General features: G+C 43.3%; 1 protein-coding gene across 5 annotated transcripts in view; it reads left to right on the top strand.

The window, feature by feature from the left end:
- PIEZO1 (piezo type mechanosensitive ion channel component 1 (Er blood group)) overlaps positions 1 to 23951 on the top strand; it is a 345137-nt gene that overhangs the window by 293069 nt on the left and 28117 nt on the right. For 2 of the 5 annotated variants that reach the window (XM_068260853.1, XM_068260857.1), the window contains 11 exons: positions 3710 to 3783; positions 4750 to 4824; positions 6624 to 6724; positions 8027 to 8150; positions 10087 to 10164; positions 12636 to 12811; positions 15136 to 15272; positions 17355 to 17543; positions 17883 to 18141; positions 20750 to 20938; positions 23675 to 23852. In XM_068260853.1, coding sequence (XP_068116954.1) covers positions 3710 to 3783; positions 4750 to 4824; positions 6624 to 6724; positions 8027 to 8150; positions 10087 to 10164; positions 12636 to 12811; positions 15136 to 15272; positions 17355 to 17543; positions 17883 to 18141; positions 20750 to 20938; positions 23675 to 23852 — 1580 coding nt within the window. The remainder of the gene's footprint in view (positions 1 to 3709; positions 3784 to 4749; positions 4825 to 6623; positions 6725 to 8026; positions 8151 to 10086; positions 10165 to 12635; positions 12812 to 15135; positions 15273 to 17354; positions 17544 to 17882; positions 18142 to 20749; positions 20939 to 23674; positions 23853 to 23951) is intronic. The other 3 variants (XM_068260854.1, XM_068260855.1, XM_068260856.1) reach the window with 3 other exon arrangements.

Here is a 23951-nt window from a genome sequence, read left to right on the forward strand (position 1 = left end):
TGCATAATTGTGTTCCTTTCATATAATTTATAGGGCATTCCTCAAGGTAAATACGTTTTTTGTTTTGTTTTAATACTCTAATTCCCTATAAACTAAACAAGCCTCACCCACAGCTTTTCACAGTGCCTTGGCATTTTCAGACAGTAGCAAGGGCTCATGGGAGCTCAGTCTGGGCAGGAGGAGGGGGAGGTGTTGCTAGCTATTGATTTCAGAGGCAGAGGGGAGGAGAGGGGACTGAATTTACACACAGGCAAGCTGATAGCATCTCCAGCCCTCAGCCTGTGACAATGTGACAAACAGAACATGGCTGCCCTCATTGTATCACAGGAATAAATAATCATAAACTGTTGAAGCTGTTTGCAGATAGATATGCTGTGTAAACTATCTAAACTTTAGATAACATATATAGACAAGTTACTTGTTATAGTTAGATTTTCATCTCGGATCCGCTTTAAGGACAAATCTGACCCACTAGGATCCGTGTTTTGTAGAAGATACTGAGACAATGCAGAAGGGTTTCCTTTTGTATTTCTAAGCCTCGTATACATGCTGGATGGTTCTCATCGGAGGTGTGTGTGCTTCTCATAGTCACCATAACAATAATATCTAGCAAGGGGGTGAATAATCAGATGGGGCATGCAGGGCCCAGAGAGGATGTGTAGAACAATCACTTGGTGGCCAAAGAAAGGGGTGGAGCTTAGAATGTGTTCAGGTCAGTGGTTTATTATGGAAACATTTCTCTCTCCACCACCAGAAGCCCTCCAGCCAAAAGCTATACAGACATTGCTCACGGTCTTCCCATCACCTTTGGCACCCCATACAGGAGAACATCCCTGCTGGCATTCATTGGCCAAAGAATGGTCATGTTTAATCAGTAATCGGTTATTTCAACCCTAATTGCCACTGTATTATTAGATAGTAAATTGAGTTTTTATATAAAAATTAAATCAAATTTTTTTTTATTAACCAAAAACTGTATATATATAAAAAAATATATGTATGCCTTTCCACTTTATTTACTGACTTTTGCAGTATTTATTTTCATACATCTACAATGACCAGGACTGTGGGCGGCAATCACATTACCTGAATGTGATTTCTTATAGGCTGTACCACAATCACATTACCTGAGTGTGATTTCTTATAGGCTGTACCACAATCACATTACCTGAGTGTGATTTCTTATAGGCTGTGCCACAATCCCATTACCAGAGTGTGATTTCTTATAGACTGTACCACAATCACATTACCCGAGTGTGATTTCTTATAGTCTGTTCCACAATCACATTACCCGAGTGTGATTTCTTATAGTCTGTTCCACAATCACATTACCCGAGTGTGATTTCTTATAGACTGTACCACAATCACATTACCCAAGTGTGATTTCTTATAGGCTGTACCACAATCACATTACCCGAGTATGATTTCTTATAGGCTGTACCACAATCACATTACCCGAGTGTGATTTCTTATAGGCTGTACCACAATCACATTACCTGAGTGTGATTTCTTATAGGCTGTGCCACAATCCCATTACCAGAGTGTGATTTCTTATAGACTGTACCACAATCACATTACCCGAGTGTGATTTCTTATAGGCTGTACCCCAATCGCATTACCCGAGTGTGATTTCTTATAGACTGTACCACAATTACATTTCCCGAGTGATTTCTTATAGACTGTTCCACAATCACATTACCCGAGTGGGATTTCTTATAGACTGTACCACAATCACATTACCAGAGTGGGATTTCTTATAGACTGTACCACAATCACACTACCAGAGTGTGATTTCTTATACGCTGTTCCACAATCACATTACCCGAGTGGGATTTCTTATAGTCTGTGCCCCAATCACATTACCCGAGTGAGATTTCCTATAGTCTGTTCCACAATCACATTACCCGAGTGTGATTTCTTATAGACTGTTCCACAATCACATTACCCGAGTGTGATTTCTTATAGTCTGTTCCACAATCACATTACCCGAGTGTGATTTCTTATAGTCTGTGCCCCAATCACATTACCCGAGTGTGATTTCTTATAGACTGTGCCACAATCACATTACCCGAGTGTGATTTCTTATAGACTGTTCCACAATCACATTACCCGAGTGTGATTTCTATTAAGGCTGTACCACAATCACATTACCAGAGTGTGAATTCTTATAGGCTGTGCCACAATCACATTACATGAGTGTGATTTCTTATAGGCTGTACCACAATCACATTACCCGAGTGTGATTTCTTATAGGCTGTACCACAATCACATTACCCGAGTGTGATTTTCTTATAGGCTGTAGCATTATCCCATTACCAGAGTGTGATTTCTTATAGGCTGTAGCATTATCCCATTACCAGAGTGTGATTTCTTATAGGCTGTAGCATTATCCCATTACCAGAGTGTGATTTCTTATAGGCTGTAGCATTATCCCATTACCAGAGTGTGATTTCTTATAGTCTGTGCCCCAATCACATTACCAGAGCGTGATTTCTATTAAGGCTGTACCACAATCACATTACCAATCACATTACCAGAGTGTGATTTCTTATAGGCTGTGCCACAATCACTTTTACCCGAGTGTGATTTCTTATAGACTGTGCCACAATCACATTACCAGAGTGTGATTTCTTATAGGCTGTACCACAATCACATTACCTGAGTGTGATTTCTTATAGGCTGTACCACAATCACATTACCCGAGTGTGATTTCTTATAGTCTGTACCACAATTACATTACCAGAGTGTGATTTCTTATAGACTGTACCACAATCACATTACCCGAGTGGGATTTCTTATAGGCTGTACCACAATCACATTACCCGAGTGTGATTTCTTATAGGCTGTACCACAATCACATTACCCGAGTGTGATTTCTTATAGGCTGTAGCACAATTGCATTACCAGAGTGTGATTTTCTTATAGGCTGTAGCATTATCCCATTACCAGAGTGTGATTTCTTATAGTCTGTGCCCCAATCACATTACCCGAGTGTGATTTCTTATAGACTGTGCCACAATCACATTACCCGAGTGTGATTTCTTATAGTCTGTACCACAATTACATTACCAGAGTGTGATTTCTTATAGACTGTACCACAATCACATTACCCGAGTGGGATTTCTTATACGCTGTACCACAATCACATTACCTGAGTGTGATTTCTTATAGACTGTGCTACAATCACTTTACCCGAGTGTGATTTATTATAGGCTGTACTACAATTACATTACCCAAATGTGATTTCTTATAGGCTGTACCACAATCACATTACCTGAGTGTGATTTTCTTATAGGCTGTAGCATTATCCCATTACCTGAGTGTGATTTCTTATAGACTGTGCCACAATCACATTACCCGAGTGTGATTTCTTATAGGCTGTACCACAATCACATTACCAGAGTGTGATTTCTTATAGGCTGTGCCCCAATCACATTACCAGAGTGTGATTTCTTATAGTCTGTTCCACAATCACATTACCTGAGTGGGATTTCTTATAGACTGTACCACAATCACATTACCCGAGTGTGATTTCTTATAGACTGTTCCACAATCACATTACCAGAGTGTGATTTCTTATAGGCTGTGCCACAATCCCATTACCCGAGTGTGATTTCTCTATAGACTGTAAAACTTGTCATCACATGACATATAAAAAAAGAGATGTATGAAAAGCTGTGCTCGTTAAGGAAGCCTTTGTTTGTTTCAGGATGGAGAGAATTCGTGCCAAACAGCAGCGCTATGAAGGGAAGAAGCAGATGGACACGAGTCAGGACCAGAACGGTATTTGTTGCCAATTGGTGCAAAGAGAGAATTTCCATGCAGATGGTGTATTCTGGATCTTGATAGTGAGGAGGCACTAACAGCGGCATAATCATAGGGGATGCAGAGGCTGTGCCTACACCTGGGGTCCTGGGGACTAGAGGGCTCGCGTAGGGGGTATTAGCTCTTTATTGGTGCTTCTGTGGTAATGATCACCTCACTATTTCCCACTCCTTGCCTGCACCTTGTACAATGTTTTGGCCATCCATGTCCTGCAACTAAAGTCTCATTCTACGGCAATCCCAGTATAACATTTGCAGCGGGGTTCATGTGGCTGCAGTTACACCCAAGAGTTAATGTGACAAAACCGTTCCAGTTGGAGTTCCAGATTTACATCCAGGAAGAATTTAAGCAAATTACTGTTACTGGAAGGAAACTAAAGCAAACCTAAGTTGGAAGGAAAGAAAGGTTAGATACCTCAGTAGTTTGTAGACCCTGGCCCCTGAATGGCTTCCCAAATCCTTGGAGAGAGAGACCCCCCCCCCCCCCGCCCCCTCCACTAGGGCAGGGTGTAAGTATGACCTGTGTATGGTTATTTTGACTTTTTATTTTCAGTTCAGGTTCTCTTTAAGAAGACCATACTATTACTGCTGGAAGAACATGATCAAGGCTAAGATTCAGCTTGTTACTGCAATTGCTGATTTAAATGTTGTAGAAATGTGTTACTGTATTTAGAGGTACACGCCACCCCAAAAATCAAAGGGGAGAGTCTTGCCCCTGACACTGGGGAGCATGCTTGGCATCACAACTCATTCGCATATCTTTCTCTGGGACGTCACATGGTTTTGTCACACAGTTTTCACTGAAAGTAACTTCTGTTCCTCAGCACAGGTTCAGCTTATGTTGCTCAGATTTAGCTGTAGATGTGAAATGTAGATTTCTGTATACAACCACAACTGTGGTGACGTCTTGTTCTGTGTTCTGCAGGTGGGGAGGATGATACTAAAGGAAAGGGCAAGAGGAAGATCCACTGGAGCCGTCCATGGTTGGATCATGCCTCAGGTATGTCAGATTAGTATTTGTGTATAGATTTATAATACAGTAATACTAACTATAGAATTGTTCCAGTTTTGCCTTTGTTACCTGATTATTCTGATCTAACTCTATGGCTATCATTCATGAACAGGCTGTCGGTAAAGAGAATTAGTGCGGGAAAACACCGCTGGCGAATTTTTAGACTTCTGGGTGGGCATTCATAAAGATGTATCCATGTGCGGAAGCAGTGCGGAGATTCCCCGAGCTAAGCTGGCGGTAGGCAGGCGGTAGGCTTGCGGAGACACGGAAGCTGCAGAGTTGATTCATTTCTCCGTGTTCTGCTCTGCTGCAGCTGCCTGGGAGGTCTGTGTCTCCATTTACTTACATTGGTATCGCCACATCAGAGGGAGCGGTACTTCCCGACCTCACACCGCTTGCGGTGATCTTTATGAATGAACATTTTGCTACATTTGTACCGATAATCACCGCTCAAGGCGGTAATTTATCACTCTGCTCGGTAGTGTCATTTTTCCATGCGGAAAGAGGCTTTATGAATGCTGACTTTGCCGAGTGGTCGGTAAAGTCAGCTGTTTTAAGCATTTCCGCATGCGGAAATGCTTTATGAATGATAGCCAATGTCCTCAAAATAAAAACAAAACTACCTCATTGTACTATTTTTATAAAGTGTGTGTGTGTGTCATTCCTGTGATCAGTTAGGCTGATGTCTGTGATTCCATGCCTACCTGGTGTGTGTCACTACAGAGCCCAGCATGGCCTGTCAGAGAGGCTGTGTGTGAAATTCCTGTGACCAGCCAGGCTGATGTCTGTGATTCCTCTGCCTGATGTGTGTGGCACTACAGAGCCCAGCATGGCCTGTCAGAAGATGGCAGCAGGCACAGGAGCGTTTTATACTGGCAGCTGTAAATGCTGGTGTGTGGGGAGGGCATTATAGAAGTCCCAGGAGGTATTCCACTTCAAATTAAATGGATGAGGGGTGCATCATTACAAAACCCCATACACACATATCAGAGGCTTCAGTAGGGGAGGCCGGTGCCCCTTCTGGCCTACAATTTAGTAGGGGCATGAAATGTGCCCCCTCATATATAGTGGAAGCTTCAAAAGGGGGGGGGGGGACCCTGCCTTTTTCTTCAAGGAGAGGAGGCATCCCACTAGAAAGTTCATGTTCATTTGGTTCCACCCACAGTATTGCATGACTATGCCCCCTTTTTGCCTAGTGCACCACATATTCATCCTTTGTCCTGCCTTCAAAAGATGGGAGGATAGCTACGGGTGATTTTTATATCGCTCAAGATCACACACAAAGCAGTAAATTAGCCAGAGCTTTTCATACCGCTGATGCTTAGAGAAGAGATCGTAGTGTCAACCAACCCTTAGGCAGGGGTCACACTTGTCTTTCAGTTTTCTACACTTTTCAGAAAAGACAAGTGTGACCCGTGCCTTACAGCATCTAATGTAATTTATAGAGAAAACTGTCAAATTGCGCAGGATGTCAGGTTTTTTTCTGCGTACAAAATCTGCATTCAAGTGTGACCTAGCCCATTGATTAATATGAGTTCTCCGTTGAAATCAGTTTTTCTGTGCAGAAAACACGCAAGAAACCGACAAGTGTGACCCCTGCCTCACAGTAATTGGTCCAGATGTTGTTTTTTGTTTTGGTACAGAGATGGCAGTTTCACATCTCTCAAGGCTTCTGCTACTTCTGAATGTTAAATCAGCATGCGCTAGGTGCAGTGCCCCCTAGCTGAGCTGTCAGAGGATAACCTTACGTGACTTTGATTTGATTGCTTGTGTTTCTCTGTTTGCAGTGCTGCATTCTGGGGATTATTACCTATTTGAATCTGATAGCGAGGAAGATGATGAATCTGGCTTAGAGGAGCAAAAACTACCTAAACAGAGTGCCTTCCAGGTAATGGACCCAGGATCTGGACGGTCCGTTTCAGCCATCCTCCATCCTAATTACTGTTACCTAGCTGCTCTAGTGACACAAAAACATTGGTGCTATAATTTTAACTGAAATGTAAATAATAGTTTGAGCATTTTTTGTGAATCAGAATTTAAGCAGATTAGTGTTGAGGGAACGCATGATTAATGTCACCTTTAACGATCGTTACTCAATCATTATGGTAACATTTCAGGGAATGAGTGCTGCAAAGTCATGCTGCTTGTCTTTAGCCAAACAGCATGTACTGTTAGTGGAGAGGGAAGGACAGATGACGTAGCACGTTAGTCCGGGTTAGAATGAGCACAATGAATTCATTCATTGCTTGTCATTATCTACTTCAGGACAAGAGCAATTTTCACATATTCTCCAATAACTTTATTACTACTTATCACACCTAAATGATCTATATATATTTTTTTTTTCAGGACAAATTAGGCTTTTAGTGTGTGATAATTTTGTTTAGTAATCACATTATTTTCTATGCATTTTAAAGGGAATAGATAGAAAAAAACACAGACTTTCTCCATTTACATCCATGATAGCTTTACAATAAACAGTGCTAACTAGAAGTTAAACCCACACATTTTATTTGCTTATTCATCCTTGTTATTACAACATTTAGATTATGTTCCCAGTACAATGTATGGCGACAATATTTGTTTTTGTTTTTTTGCTTTTTAAGACCTTATTTGCATAAAATATTAACATATCCTAATGGCATACATAATTAAAAAGCAAAGTTCCTAAGGTAACCATATATGTACCGTATTTTCTTTTATATTCTGTTTTTGTTTAATTTTACAAGCCCTTTATTTTGGTACAAAATATACGAAAATGTAATTTCTTTTTATTCAGTTTGTGCCTAAAAAAATACGCAAGACCTATCAACCCTATCCAGCCAGTTGTGATTCAGGGCTTGTTCACACTACTAGAGCTTTTCTAAGCACTTTGTGATTGTAAAAGCTCTTGCAATGTTATCCTATGTATGAGTTCACACTGGAGCGATGTGATTTTGTAAAAATCCCCCATAGCATTGCATTAGCAAAAGCTTTTCAGAATCACTAGCGCTTAAAAAGCTCTTGTAGTGTGAACAAGTTGTAAGTGATCCACCGTGGTGTATTGCAAAATGACATCGTGGAACAGCTGAACACATGCTAGATGTTCAGCAGAGCTGTCCCTTGACACCAATCATCTGGCGTGTGTATGAGACTGTAGGACCCTATGCCATGCTGTCACTTTCATCCATGCATTTCTATATTCATCTAGCTGGCATATCAGGCCTGGGTGACTAGTGCCAAGTCTGCCCTGAAAGAGAGGCGGCGACACCAGAAACGCAGGGAAGAAGCAGAGCAGGCCAGGTCCAGGCTGCAGAGTGGAGAAGCACAAAAAGGTGACCAGAGATTTTACATTCGTATAAATGGAATAAATGTTTGTCAGCCTGTTGGGCTCTCACAATGCGTTATGGCGAACTTCCACTTAATATACATCAGACACCAACATTGTGCCACCCAGGGGCCAATTATGCACATCCTGGAGGGTAGAAACAGCTCTTGGTAGTACCCAGGAGCTCTGAATTTTTTGCCCTCGTCGGCTAAAGCCCCTTTTGCCAATCCACCTTTAGGAACCCTAAAGCATTGCATACACTGGAGAGATAATACCTTTCTTAGAAGAGGCATGGTGATTAGACACTAGGGACGGTTGAATCTTAACTTCCTTATGTTGCCTCTGCTTAGTAAATGCATGCTGGAATTGTATATACTGGTAATAATTTAAACCTGTAGATGGTAAATTCAGCACTTCTAGATGATTCATATAGGAAATAAGTTTTTGTTGACTAATTACCTGCCCAAGGAGACCTAGCCCACTAGCCCTCCAATTTGGCCCCAAAACATTTCAAATTCAGACAAATGTCTATTTCCCCATAATGGTGTATATAGTCAGTGTTTCCCTGGATGCCTTGAAGGGCAATCTAGCATACCCCTTATCAGCTACTGAGGTCTCTACTGCTATCTAGAGTTATGGTTTGTAAGCCAAACCAGCAACTTTCTAGTGGAATCTTACAATTCAGGAACAGTCCAGCCTTATATACTGCAACTGCACTGCCAGAAAGTATATCCATGGACTCGGTAAGGCAAGACCACCTTCTTCCTTAGGACTGGTATTGCATTAACATGAAATAAAAACTCCAGCTCTTGTGTGATATGTTTATGTAATTTCAACAAATCTAACCAGTAAGCATTTAGCTTCCATGCTTTTGCTTACAAAGCCATGATCTACCCAGAGGCGCGTAACATTAGACCCTGCAAGGGATGAAGCTGCAGGAGGGCCCAGAAGCCACAGGGGCCCCATGGGGGAGACGTTTTTCCCTGTCCTGAGAGACTGACAATTAAAGGCAAGGAAAGAACAAGCTTTCTGCTCTCTGCACAATTGTTCTAATGACTGCACCTGCTCAGCCACTGATAAGGAATCATACAGTTTTGCAGACAAAGATTTGTAGACAGTCCCTATTCAGTGTTCAGCAGGCTCTTGTGTTCAGTGCCCTGTCCCCAGCCTTTCTACCCCTCCCCAAGTGCTGTGCACTGTAGTGCTATGGGGGGGGGGGGGGGGGGGGGGCGGCATACCATATATAGCACAATGTGGCTAATTCTTGACTTGTGCGGATTGGATACTCTCTGCATCAAGGTCCTGCTCTTGCTGCAGGCTGGCTATGGAAGAGCCACACCATATATAGCACAAGTAACGTGGTTAGATCCAGACTTGTGTTGATTTGATGCTCCCTGCATCTGGGTCCTACTCTTACAGCAGGCATGGCTATTGACAAAAATCTAGGTCCTGACTTGTGTGGATTGGATGCTCCTGCATTGATGTCCTGCTCTTACTGCAGGCATGGTGGGGCCACACCATATATAGCACAAGTAACGCTGCTAGGTCCTGACTTGTGTGGATTAGATGATCCTGCATTGGGGTCCTGCTCTTACTGCAGGCATGGTGGGGGAACACCGTATATAGCACAAGTAATGCTGCTAGATCCTGACTCGTGTGGATTGGATACTCCCTGCCTCGTGGTCCTGATCTTACTGCAGGCATGGCTATGGTTGGCAGCACTGCATACAGATCCATTTTCTGTTATTATTCAGGAGATCATTTCCTTGTGTGAGTTATGAGTAAATTCAAAAGAAAGTCCTACCCTGTGACTTTCACCAGACCCAATAAGGTTTATAGAATGATGTGGTTTTCATGCTTGTTTAGTAAGAATTTCTGTCTTTGATTTTTATTTATTTTATTTTTTTTGTCATTAGCCTTCAGCATAGTGTTTTCTTCCTCAGCAGGCGATCCAGCATCAGATAGACAGGAGCCTCCAATAGAAGCAGATGAAGAGCGCGAGGAGCTGGAGGAACATAAAGGTGACTTTGCATAAAGTAGTCTGGCCAGTCATTTTGGTCTAGTTAGTCTCCTTCTATCGTTCTGTCTTTAACACTCCAGCGCAGCCTGTGCAGCCGTCTACTGGGATCTAAACCCTGGATATAAAATGTATATTCATCCCTGGTAAAATGCCACGTGTTTGTGATGTAAGAAATGGGACCGCAATTATTCATTTCCCACCTTTAATGTGGCCTTTAACTTGTACAGAGTGGAGGGAAAACACAGCGACTACCTATCATACCTTAAACCAGAGGTGCAGGACACCAAACAAAGTCCATACACTTCAGGCTAGAAGGTCCAAAAAAAAGCAGATACAGCAGTTAAAAAGGCTGACATGTTTTGGACTGTGCATCATTAATTATAGTACAGCAATACACAAACCAACATGGTACATAGGCTCAAAGGCACACTCCTAAAGGTTAGCTTGTTAAAGGAAACCTGAGATTTTTTTTAAGTATACATACCTGGGGCTTCTTCCAGTCCCCAGACTCATCGGTCCCTCACCATCCTCCCCGGCCACCTGGATCCTCTACTAGGCAGCCCAGTAATCCATCCAATTGAGGAGAACTGCGCATTGCTCGGCTGCACGCATGCACCCTATCACACTCCCGGCGATGGGGGAGGGCATGTGGCCGGAGTGAGCCTGCGCCGACTGGATCCAACTGGATGGAATACCAGGCTGCCTAGGATCCAGGAGGCAGAGGAAGACAGTGAGGGACAGATGAGTCTGAAGGGTTCTGGAAGAAGCCCCAGGTATGTTTGTTTGTTTTTTTGTTTTGTTTTTTTACTCAGGTACACTTTAAGAATTTAAAGATATGCCATGCATAACCATGTTTGTAATGCAAGCTACATTAAAATAATCAGAAATCAGAAATAATTTCATTGCCAGGAATGACTGGGTTGTGCCTGGAATTGGGTTTGGCACATATAATTGTTCAGAGTAGGGTTAGAAAGTGCAGATAACAGAATAAGCATAAACAGGGGTGCAAATCAATAATTACATTAGGAGTGCAAATTTAAAATTTAAAAAAAGCAATGAGCCGGGGTGCCAGTTAAAAATGAAGAAAGCAGTAGATAGGGTACAGCTTCCAGCACAGCGATACACTGGGTAGATCAATCGATCCAACGGCTGCCGTTTGGGGGGGAGGGAGTAAAATGAACGGGGGATGGGCGCTGGAGGTGCTCATGTCACTGGCATGCTGCTGCCTAAAACTGACCCAGAGACAAACGCTGTAACAAATTTGTACTTACCCGGGGCTTTCTCCAGCCCCATAAGCATGGATGCGCCCCTCGCTGTCCTCCGTTAAGCCGCAATCAACTCCGGTATTTGGCTCAGTCGGGTCCAGTCTGACACAGTGAAGTCAGCCGGGGGTCTTCTGTGCAAGCGCAGAAGACCCCCTGCTGACGTCTCTGAGCCGAATACTGGAGCTGGTTGCTGCTTAATGAAGGAATGTGGGAAGACAGCGTGGGACGCATCCATGCTTATGGGGCTGGAGGAAGCCCAGGGTAAATAAAAGATCTGTTCAGCGCTCGTCTCTGGTACACTTTAAATGCCTCGCCACATTAGCAATATTCTCCATATTGCGCGAGGCCTCGTTACAGTGCTCAGAAATTCTTTGCCACAAAGCATATATCCTATTCATACGATTATTTGTATGCATGATTTTAATGTAGTTTGTGTTATAAATATGGTTACATATGGTATACCTTTTAATGGAACCTGAGACAAACTACAGAGTTGCATTACATTATTTACAGCCATAAAGTCTTATAGTTTTTTGGTGTTTCAAATGCCTTCCGTTGATGTTCAATAAATCAGATTTAAAGAGACACTGAAGTGAAAAAAACATTATGATATTATGATTTGTATGTGTAGTACAGCTAAGAAATAAAACATTAAAATCAGATACATCAGTCTAATTGTTTCCAGTACAGGAAGAGTTAAGAAACTCCAGTTGTTATCTCTATGCAAACAAGCCATTAACTCTCTGACTTTAGTCTTAGTCCTGGAGAGGGCTGTTATCTGACTTTTATTATCTCAACTGTAAGTGAACTGTTTACTTTTTCTCTGCCAGAGGAGAGGTCATTAGTTCACAGACTGCTCTGAAAGACTCATTTTGAATGCTGAGTGTTGTGTAATCTGCACATATTATAGAATGATGCAATGTTAGAAAAAACACTATATACCTGAAAATAAAAGTATGAGAATTTTTTTTTTGCTGCTAATCTTCTAGTAATTATTCATAGTACACAACCAATTCACTATATCATATTTTTTTTTCGCTTCAGTGTCTCTTTAAAAGGAGACGCATACAGATTTCAGTGGCATTTAGCTGTCTGTGTAGGTGGTTTATTTCGGTGAGCAGTTTCTTGTATGCACTGATGACTGATGATTACATACTGAAATAAGCTCTTCTGTATCTGAGCAGTTAGTGATTCTCTCTTGCACCAGCAGGGGGCAGTCATGTTGTCCAGCGCATCATCGATGTTTTGAAGTTCCTCTGGGTTCTCCTGCTTGCCATGTTGGACGGGCTAATAGAGTGGCTGGCCACGCTTACCAAGCAGTATGTGGACATGTCCACTGTGCTGCAGGTGGAGAGACACGTTCTAACTGAGAAGCTGTCCAGGGTATGTGGTTTCTTTACTCCTTCTATCTGTAAATGTAGAATTTGCTTACAGTTTCCATTATTACGCTGCTCAGAGGGCAGACAGTCACCGGTTAAGCTCAGGTGTTAGTTTGGTAGAGCATGCTGGACTGTGAACATTTCCATTCTCACTGGCGTAACAGCAGCATGGTTTGTACGATTTGCATGCTGAAAACAGCATCTGTGCTTCCCTCTGAAATTCTGCCACACCACTGCGTTTAACTTGCAGCATAGGCTTTTCTGTGTCCAGCGGGGTCCCTCTTTGCCAACACATCCACAGTTTGTACCATACCACACAAAGCCATGGATCTCAGGTCTCCCCGCTGCTGTTAGGTTCCCGCTGCACTGAATATTAATGTGGAGCCGCCAGCACTCCAGCCTGGAGGAATCTCATCCCCAGGAATACGCCTGCTGCTTCCTCTTCCTCTATTTTCAACAGCCCAGTCCCCTTCTTTGTAGCGTAATAAGTTACACATGGTGGAGTTATTATAAAGTTGGATGCTAATGCCCCCAGGTAAGGACTGGTAATCCAGTTACAGAAGCACCTGATGAATAATCGACGTGCTGGGATCACCCCTGGAGTCACAGGGATCACATGTATTAGCTGAAAGGATCCGCACCGTCTTTAAAAGCAAGTATTTATTAAAGCTCTTTAAAATGTCATGAGTATAATCAATGTGTACTCCGGATCACCATTGACGCATAGCGTTTCGGATATACACCTTCCTCAGAATGGTTCAAGTACACAATGCCACAATCACACATGCAGTGTTCATTAAATACACAAACAGAGGACCTGATGGAAAACTGCAAAATGCCCACCCAATCTGCATATATGCATATTCATACCAGCAGGAGCCAATGGAAAACATATACCAAACATGTAAACAATGCAGAGGCGCACGCGTGCCAGGCAACCAAACCAGCACTTACATCGGGCTGATCGCACAGTTGGAGTGTCACCAGAGGCTCTCCACACCGAGGACACTCTCTCATCCATAAAGGACATGTGATACACATCCTATGTTTATTAGATCATCATGCCTCAATGTCCAGTCAGCGGTGTCGGCTGATCCCAAGCTCTGCCGACCAATATCCGCTTCCCCTCCGTATTGGCACACTCCCCCTGCCTCACAGCCTATCAGCAAGTCCCCCAGTGAGTAACAGCCTGTCAGGGGAGCGCCGACAACGTCCGCTCGTCTGGCCGTCTAATAACTGACCAATCAGCATGGCTCTTAAACTCCGTATCAATTTCCGCATACACGGAGAAAAACTCCGTGTCAAAACGGAATTCCGTATCCGTATCAAATTGAATAGACCAATCACAGCGGTGCCTACTGCGTCCGCACTAGAGACTCCATGTGACGAAAACTGGCCGCCACCAATCAAAGGCCGGCCTACAACGTCTGCCACACAGATAAGAGCCCATTCAAGCCTGCGAACAGGCATATCTGAAACAAATCGTAAATAGTAAAATGAGCCCCTAGATTGTGACAATTCATATATTACTCACGATACCAAATTGGGGTTTAGTTCAATCGCCTCGCACACCCGACCTCCGCAGTTATAGCTCCACCTACTGGATGAATCAAATTTCACATATAAATATAAACACACATAAGCAAGGTTTTCATGACAGTTATATACTCACTTGTGTACTTGAACCATTCTGAGGAAGGAGTATATCCGAAACGCTATGCGTCAATGGTGATCCGGAGTACACATTGATTATACTCATGACATTTTAAAGAGCTTTAATAAATACTTGCTTTTAAAGACGGTGCGGATCCTTTCAGCTGACCCAGGTAAGGACTGAACAGGTTTTTAGGGGTGCACTGGGTTTCATAGAATCCTGACTTTTATGCCACACTACAGATATTTTCTCACTCAATACTCCAGGTTTATAAAGATTCATTTCAGTGTTACACATAGGTTACTATATTTCTACTGTTTAAAATGTTTGAGCTTTAACCACATAATAGAAACATTAAATGTAAAATCCATAATATAACATATGTCCATTTGTTGCATGCATTCTGTCCAATTATATACAATAACACAGCCAGCAGGGGGACGTGGCAGCGCTTGCCAAGACAGGATGCGCTGCCAATTTTTCCCTGTACTATACAATAATAGATCAGTTAGAATGCCTGAGGCTGGTTTTGCATCGCTTTGGTTGCTTCCTCAGAGGCTCACTTAAAATTACTGCATATCAAGTTATACGATACTGTGCAGCCTATACAATAATTCCCAATAACTGACATCACAAATCTTTAATTCCCTGCTCTTTATTTTTTTTCTATAAAGGGTGAGGAGATCACCCGAAAGGACCTGATTTCCCTCCACGAGACTGGACAGGACAGGAAGGGAGCGGGCCCATCCTCATTGCCTAGTGGGCCTACTTTTGATAAAGGAGTGGATTCACTGGCTAGCATTGGCTCAAGGTAGGTGAATTAAGCTGGAAGAGAAGCCTTTTGTCAGCAGGCAGTTACAGGCTGGATCATTCTGGTCCATTAGCATAGCTCCCAACTGTCCCGCTTTTGGAGGGACAGTCCCTCTTTACGAGCCCTGTCCCTCTTTCCTCCTCATTTGTCCCTCTTTCAGGACTTAGTCCCTCTTTCTATGTAAATATATATATTTCTCTACTAAAAAATGTGTTTGACTCTAAACTTTATTCCCATCCTTTAAATTGATATATTACTAATTTTAAAATGTTAATATGAAGCAAAATGCACCAGGATAGAAAGGACCAGTGTGGTTTGAATTCTAAAAAAACATATTTTTCTTAGAAAATCTTTATGGTATGCGTGACTAGGGGTGTGACAGGGCGGGATAAGGGGTGCAGCATGGGCATGGCTTAAGTGTCCCTCTTTCTCATCTCAAAAAGTTGGGAGGTATGCATTAGTGTTACATGCTTTGGACTCCTTGTTGTGTCACACAGATACAAGGGGATGATGCGCAGTACGGGATCATGTGACAATAATAACAATCCAGCGTTGGTGGTCTGTAAAAACGTATTCTTACAATGTCAGTAGATCATCTACGATGATTTGTACGAATATGCCCTCCCTCCCTATGATTTGTAAGGTTCACAACAAATATAAAAGGGATAGTACCAAAGATCCACCTCAACTGCTTGAACAATTGGGGATTTATGAAGGGTTATCAGCGTTATAGTGCAAATTCCTGTTATTGCAAAATAACATTATAAAATGTATTCAGGTTATTCAAACATATTGGTTTCAATTCACAAAGCATTGCTGCATGCACTAATGCAGAAAACTGTTGTACCCAACGTTTTGTCAATTGTCAATTTGTGAAGGCTGTTACTGCTTGTAAAACACAAATTATCGACTAGTGAGGTAAATTACTGACTCATTAGACACTTAATGTCCAGCCACTACTCCCTCTCCAAACATCAGGGGCATGTATCGTCTACCGCTCCTGCTCTTCTTCCTGAGCTTCTGCTATTCTCATTGAGCTCCTGCTCTTCTCATTGAGCTCCTGCTCTTCTCGCTGAGCCACTGCTCTTCTGGCTAAGCCCCTGAACTTCTCACTGGGTTACTGCTTTTCTCACTGAGCTCCTGTTCTTCTCACTGAGTTCCTGCTGTTCTCTTCTCGCTGAGCTCCTGCTCTTCTCGCTGAGCTCCTGCTCTTCTGGCTAAGCTTCTGCTTTTCTCGCGGAGCCCCTGCTCTTCTCGCTGAGCCCCTGCTCTTCTCGCTGAGCCCCTGCTCTTCTCGCTGAGCCCCTGCTCTTCTCGCTGAGCCCCTGCTCTTCTCGCTGAGCCCCTGCTCTTCTCGCTGAGCCCCTGCTCTTCTCGCTGAGCCCCTGCTCTTCTCGCTGAGTTCCTGCTGTTCTCTTCTCATGGAGCTCCTGCTTTTTTCTTCTCGCAAAGCCCCTGCTTTTCTCGCGGAGCCCCTGCTTTTCTCGCGGAGCCCCTGCCTTTCTTGCGGAGCCCCTGCTTTTTTCGCGGAGCCCCTGCTTTTCTCGCGGAGCTCCTGCTTTTCTCGCGGAGCCCCTGCTTTTCTCGCAGAGCTCCTGCTTTTCTCGCGGAGCTCCTGCTTTTCTCGCGGAGCTCCTGCTTTTCTCGCGGAGCTCCTGCTTTTCTCGCGGAGCCCCTGCTTTTCTCGCGGAGCCCCTGCTTTTCTCGCGGAGCCCCTGCTTTTCTCGCGGAGCCCCTGCTTTTCTTGTGGAGCCCCTGCTTTTTTCGCGAAGCCCCTGCTCTTCTCAGCTGCCTGGAGACTGTTGCTGCGCCCAGCTTGTTTCGATGCATGTAGGTCACTCTCAGCAGAGGCCACTCACCGATCACCTGATGTGTAACAGTGCTGCTGTCTGGAAGGACTGTCCTTTTTATTAGCAGTCATTTCTCACACTGGAAATAATTAGTTGTAACGAAATATGCTATGCTTTCTGCAGTTGACAATTAAACGTAAAACTACTGTATGGCTAGAAGCTGAATGTAAGCAGGGGGTGTGAATGGGTGGATGTGAGCCGTGGTTTAGCATAGTTATGTTATTTTCTGCAGCGGCTGTGAGGAGGAGGAGGCGATCAGCAGCATGGCAGACGCCACAGACATAATCACTCCGCTCAGCACCGGTTACAACACCCGCACTAACAGCATGGAGCAGATCTCTGACACCTCATCAGGAAAAGGCTCCCAGGAAATCCAGCCAACCAAACGCTCCCGCACTGCCAGTGAATTACTGACATGCAGGTAGGTGCCGGAGAGGCACAGATCCTCTTTTCATATTGCAGCAGCCTTCTCATTATTACTATGTTTGCTACTATGTTGTTATGCGTCCTTTTTTGGGGGGAGGTGGTGGAGTCAGATGCATCATTCCTGAATATGTAAATTATCTCTTTATGCCCCTAAAACCACACTTGTATCCAGAACCGCTGGTGTAATAGCAAGCCTATGGCTTCTAGAGCTTTACTTTGCACCTTGCCTAATTAAGAGCAACTTTCATAAATTCCTTATTGTAATGTGTAGCATTGTCCATACTAAATGACCAGAGACTTCACCTATCCTTCCCTCTGTTGTCCCCAATCCCAGGCCCCTGACATTCCCAGAGCTGTCAGAGTCGGGACAATTCTTCAGGACACAGAGCCGGCCACTGAGGCTCCTATTCGCACTCTACCATTTGGTGGCTGCCCATTCTGAGCTGCTCTGTTACCTCATCATCATCCTGAACAACATGGTGAGCGCCACCCTCATCTCCCTCTTCCTCCCCATCCTGGTCTTCCTGTGGGCCATGCTGTCCATCCACCGGCCAAGCAAGAAGTTCTGGATGACTGCCATCATCTTTACAGAGGTAAGTTGTGAGCAAGTCACTGAATAATGCTATGCTTTGTGTTCCCAGGGATCCCTGTAACACCCAGGTAAATCAGATCCCCTTTAAGATAACATTATATGAAGCAAGGTCCATATTTATTTATTTATAAAGTTACCTGGCAGTCCTGCTGATCTCTTTGGCTGCAGTAGTGGCTAAGGGCTCGTTTCCACTATTGCGGTGCGGAATCGCCTGGATTCTACCGCTGATGAAATCGCATGCGGATGCGATTCCGCATGCGTTTTTTGCCGCGAATTCGCATGCGAATTCGCATAGGTGAGGGTATATGCGATTTTAACCATGTCACTGCCTGTGTGAATTTACATTGGTACCTATGCGAATTCGCGGCAAAAAACGCATGGGGAAAACGCGTGCGATTTCCCTATTAAATGCATTATGTGCGATTCGCCTGCATTCCACACGCAGGCGAATTCTGCAGGGTGTTCCGTGCAGATTTTCTCTGCACAATAAAACGCTCCCGCAGACGCATAAGTGGAAACAGGCCCATTCACTTATATTGTCTATGCGAATCCGAATACGCAAGACGCATGCGGATTCGCGATAGTGGAAACGGGGCCTGAATCACACACCTGAAACAAGCGTGCAGCTAATCAATTCATACTTCAGTCAGCACCTGATTTGTATGCTTGTTCAGGGTCTATGGCTAAAAGTATTAGAGGCAGAGGACCAGCAGGTCTGCCAGACAATATGTATTGTTTAAAAGGAAATAAATATGGCAACCTCTATATCACTCTCTCTTTAGGATCCCTTTAAAATAATTATGCATAAAAAAAGTTTTCTAAAAAATTATTGCTGTTAAAATAAAAAAAAATTAAATAATAATTTCTATTTTTTGTAAAGTAAAACAGGAAATATTTGTTGCATCATTTTACAAATTATCGTCTCCTCCTGAGCAACCTCCGGCTGCCTTCTCACCAAAGTAGATGATTTACACAGCTAGTGCACAGCCGTTCTTCACAATTTTCGTGCTTCATGCGGAACTACAATTTCACATTCATTGTACACACTGCCCAATACCAATCTTAGGACTGGTTCACACAGGCATCTGCGCCGCGTTTACCGCCGGCGTTCGGGACTCGGCGTTAAACGCTCCCATTCAAGTGAATGGGAGCGTTTGTACCGGGCTTTTACCGGCGTTTGCACGAACACGGCGTTCAGATCCTGATTTTCCCTGGCGTTCGGGGCGACCCTGGACGCTACATGTAGTGTCCTGGGACAGTTAACCTCTGCGGCTAATGTAAAACGCTGACTGTAACTGAACATCAGGGAAAGCCACTGAAAGCTCGAACGCGATGCTGCTGCAACGCCGCCGAACGCAACGCCTCCGAAAGCTGGGCAGATGCCCGTGTGAACCAGCACCTAAGGATCAGGGGAAATAGAAACATGCATAATCTTGAGAGCCTCTTTTGTTTGTAATGTGCTGGGAAGGTATTTTATCAATAAGATCAGAAACAAAGACAAGGATTGATAACTCATGAGATGTTTTGTGCCAGAGGACCTGTGTTAGGCTTGTCTGGTCAATGACTATAGGTCAGGCTGTATGCCCATATGACTGACCTATAGCCCAGCCTGTAACACCTGCGAAAACTCCTACCTAACACAATACTAAAATACACCCTGCAGGTAGATGTAGCATACAGACTGACAGATGGTAATCCACCAACTGAACCTGATAACTCTAGTAATGCAATGGGCACAGTATTCACAAGTATACATATATAGTCACCTGAGGCCTGAAGGATGAGACAATCCAGACGAATGAGTCAAATGACTGCAGAGACAGATGTTTCCAGAATGGCAAGGCAGTCCAAATAGTACTTTCCAGAGATAGCGTAGTCTAAGCAAGACCAGGTCAGTCCAGTCAGCGTTCATGTAAGTCAGTGTCCAAGCAGAGGTCAATCCGGGCAGCTAGCAAGCGTAGTCAAGGTACAACAGTTAGGTTGGCAACAGGAAATCCAGTAGAGATAAGCGTAGTCAGGATACCAGGCAGTAGTTGGCAACAGGAATTTATCAGAGGTTAAACGTGGTCAGGATACAAGGCAATAATCAGCAACAGGAATCAATCAGATAGTGAGCACATACCCAGCAAAAAGCCACAGCTAATGCTATCACTGGCGATGACTGGGCGCACTCACCAGGTTTAAATACAAGAACTGACCAATCAAACACAAGCAGGATTGAACACCAACCAATAACAGTTGAGCGTGTCAGCTGATCAGCTGACATTGAAGCATGCACATGGTTACTGTTTACATCGGCGGAACGTGTACTGAGGACGCATCCTCAGCCTGTCCAATGAGAGCTGTGCAGCCTCCTGTGCTCCAGTGACGTCAGCGGCTTGCCGAGACCCGTAAGTCGGCGCTGCAGCTTTGGTCTCGGTATTCCGCCGCTGACAGTCACTGGCGGACCCTACAACCTGTAAGTATTGACATTTAAGAGAGTTTAAAGCTAAAAAGATAAAGACTTACTCCTCAAGGTCTTGCGCTAGCTGAAGTTACCTTGACGGTTTTTCCGCTTATAGTCAAACCCTGAGTGTAACCCAGCCTATGTTGTACCCTTCCTCCTGCAGATAATGGTGGTGATAAAGTACCTCTGCCAGTTCGGTTTCTTCCCTTGGAACAGTAATACGGTTCTTGTGCGTTACGAGGGGAAGCCATTCTTTCCGCCACGCATCCTGGGGGTGGAGAAAAGTGATGCCTACATTAAGTATGACCTGATCCAGCTGCTGACCCTCTTCTTCCACCGATCGCTGCTCATGGTAACCGGATATTTTTTCATCCAGAACACCTTCCACTGTCTCTGGGGATTCCTGCGTGTTGTGCATTGTGCTTGTAATATCCTTGCACTGGTAAATGTGTGCCTGTTAGGCACATCATGGGTCATGTAGGAGAGACTGGGACTGGCAGACATTGGAGACTGGAAGATAGGCAAGTGGGCAAAGAGTGTGGGTTATAGGGGGTGATAGTGTTTTGTGCTCACTGTATTGCAGAACAATTATCTTCTATGTCCACCTCTGACCATCTAGCCATCTCTACAGTGTCTACAACCTTCTTTATGCTAATCATGCTTGCAGAAGTGGGTGGGGCCATTGATGTCATATGAAATGGCTCTCCAGTGTCTGCCATTAAAAACTGGACACAATTCTTGGACTTAGCTTTCAGTAAAATGGAAGGAAACCCAAGTGTTTGTAACGGTAGGCAATGATGTGGGCTGAGCTGTATCAGGCCCCTCCAATCATTATAATATAGGCAATGTTATGTGTTATGTTACATGTACATCTTCATATTATAATGATGACCTTATAGAATCATGGGCCCATATGCAGTTAACTTTTTCTCCTGAGTTTTCTCGTAGGATATATTTTTTCATCCATCTTCTATTTAAAATAACTTTTCAATACTTTGCAACTGAAAAAGTACCAAAAAGTTGGTGAAAAGTACTATCACAATTATTTTAAATATTTTCTTGCTCGCTGTTGGTTTTAAAGGCATTTTATTCACAAATTTGGACATATCACATAGGAAAAATGAAGGAGAAAAAGTTGATTGCATATGGGCCATTATTTTGCCACATTCCCATTCACAGCAGAGGTAAGGGAAATAGTAGGAGAAGGCTGTACCATAGTGGACGTTGGGCTGCATTACTCTGCACATGGTTTTGTGTACTTTGGGCAAGGGTGGAAGTTGCAGTTCTCGGGAAGAGCACAAGGAAGACCTCTCTAACGGGATAGTGATAATTCACAACCAAATGTGCAGATTTCAGAAGGTGACACTGGAAGCCAACAATCTCCAACATGGATTGGTCATCAGTATCACTGCATAATGAATATTTGAGCCAGTCAAGAATAGCTCAACAAGTCACTGTTTTAGAGGCTTTAAAGTGGATCCAAGATAAACTTTTACTCATTGCATAATTGTGTTCGTTTCATATAGTTTATTGGGCATTCCTGTAGCCAAATACTTTTTTGTTTTTGTTTTAATACTCTAATTCCCTATAAACAAAACAAGCCTCGCCCACAGCTTTTCAGAGTGCCTTGGCATTTTCAGACAGTAGCAATACAAATAACAATAAAAGAAGAGTAATGTTGTTCCACCCCAATATTAATGCTACACACATTCCAAACAGTCACAGGTTTTAAATGAACAGTTAGTCTTTTAATTCTCAGTAAAGTTTCTTCAAGATTACAGGACGCGCATGCTAGCGTGCATCCATGAAGAAGTCACTTCTCATTCATGGTTGCACGCTAGCATCCATGATTTCGTCAGTGGATGCTCACCTTTAGTCTTTTACAGATTGTGGATATATACTTGTAAGGATCCACATTTGATGTGTGTGTAAACTGTGTGCCTCTGAGGATGCGGTCTTTGGCCGTGAAACAGGCCGTCTTTATGTGATTTGGAATTCCAAAATTTAAATCCGCATGCATGTCCTGTAATCTTGAAAAAACTTTACTCAGAAGAATTAAGACTAACTGTTCATTTAATACCCCGTGACTATTTTGAATTTGTGTAGCATATTCAGACAGTAGCAAGGGCTTATGGGAGCTCAGTCTGGGCAGGATGAGGGGGAGGTGTTACTAGCCAGATATTTCAGAGGCAGAGGGGAGGAGGGAGGAGGAGAGGGGACTGAATTAGCACACAGGCAAGCTGATAGCATCTCCAGCCCTCAGCCTGTGACAATGTGACAAACAGAACAGGGCTGCCCTCATTGTATAACAGGAATAAATAATCATAAACTTTTGAAGCTGTTTGCAGCTAGATATGCTGTGTAAACTATCTAAACTTTAGATAAGATATATAGGCAAGTTACTTGTTATAGTTAGTTTTTCATCTTGGATCCACTTTAAGTTTATTTTTTTTTCCCTGCATTTACTGGTTTGTCATTTTTTGGTGCTTTTATTCTACTTTCACTTAATGATGATTGGAGAGCATGCTCAGTGTACCCGAGATGACATATGACATGATGAGATAAACATGCTGTATATGTACAGTGCAGAACATAAATAACCAGGTTGTTTAACTGGTATTTTGCTACCTGAAATAGTTAATTTCCAGGCATGAAAATGGCAACTTATGTCATGTTGATGCCTTGTAAGGAATATAGTAAACATCACTGATAAGCAAATTACAGCCATAAACATTTTCCTTGCAGAATAAAACTTCTGAGAGCAGAAGGAGATATGAAAAGGTCAGTAGTTTGTGTTATATTTCTGGTGCACTTAATAGATTACCACTGAGCAGAGGCAACAAAACATTCAATCTACTTTGTAAATGTTTAAATATAAAACCATTGGCTATCTATTAAAAAAAAAGTCATTTTTAGGAGTAGGAAGATAAATACAATTGTTTATCTCATCTGTTTATTTTCACCTCGGGTTCCCTTCAAGTCAGACCCCTGGCCAGTTAATCCCTACTAGACCAATTCACTGTGTGCACTTCAACTGATTCAATCTCCGCTGAGGAAATGATTAGTGAGAAATCTGTTCTCTGTTCAGAGCTATGGATTGTGGGGACGAGAGAACATGGACCCTACAGCCCAGAAACCCCAGAAAGAAAAAAAGCAGAAGCGTATTGAGACCGAGGAGTCCGCTGATACAGAACACAAGACGGGCCGCAGATTCTTCCTACGCCGTCGCAAGAAGCAAGAGTCACAGAGCAGCGAGACTGAGAAAGGTGACAATCCTAGTCATAGTCTAATGGCCTACCATATTATTATTATGTATTTATATAGCACTGACATCTTCTGCAGCACTGTACATAGTACATAGTCAT

The sequence above is a fragment of the Hyperolius riggenbachi genome, chromosome 11 (genome assembly GCF_040937935.1).
Source record: "Hyperolius riggenbachi isolate aHypRig1 chromosome 11, aHypRig1.pri, whole genome shotgun sequence".
Classification (NCBI taxonomy): Eukaryota; Metazoa; Chordata; class Amphibia; order Anura; family Hyperoliidae; genus Hyperolius; species Hyperolius riggenbachi.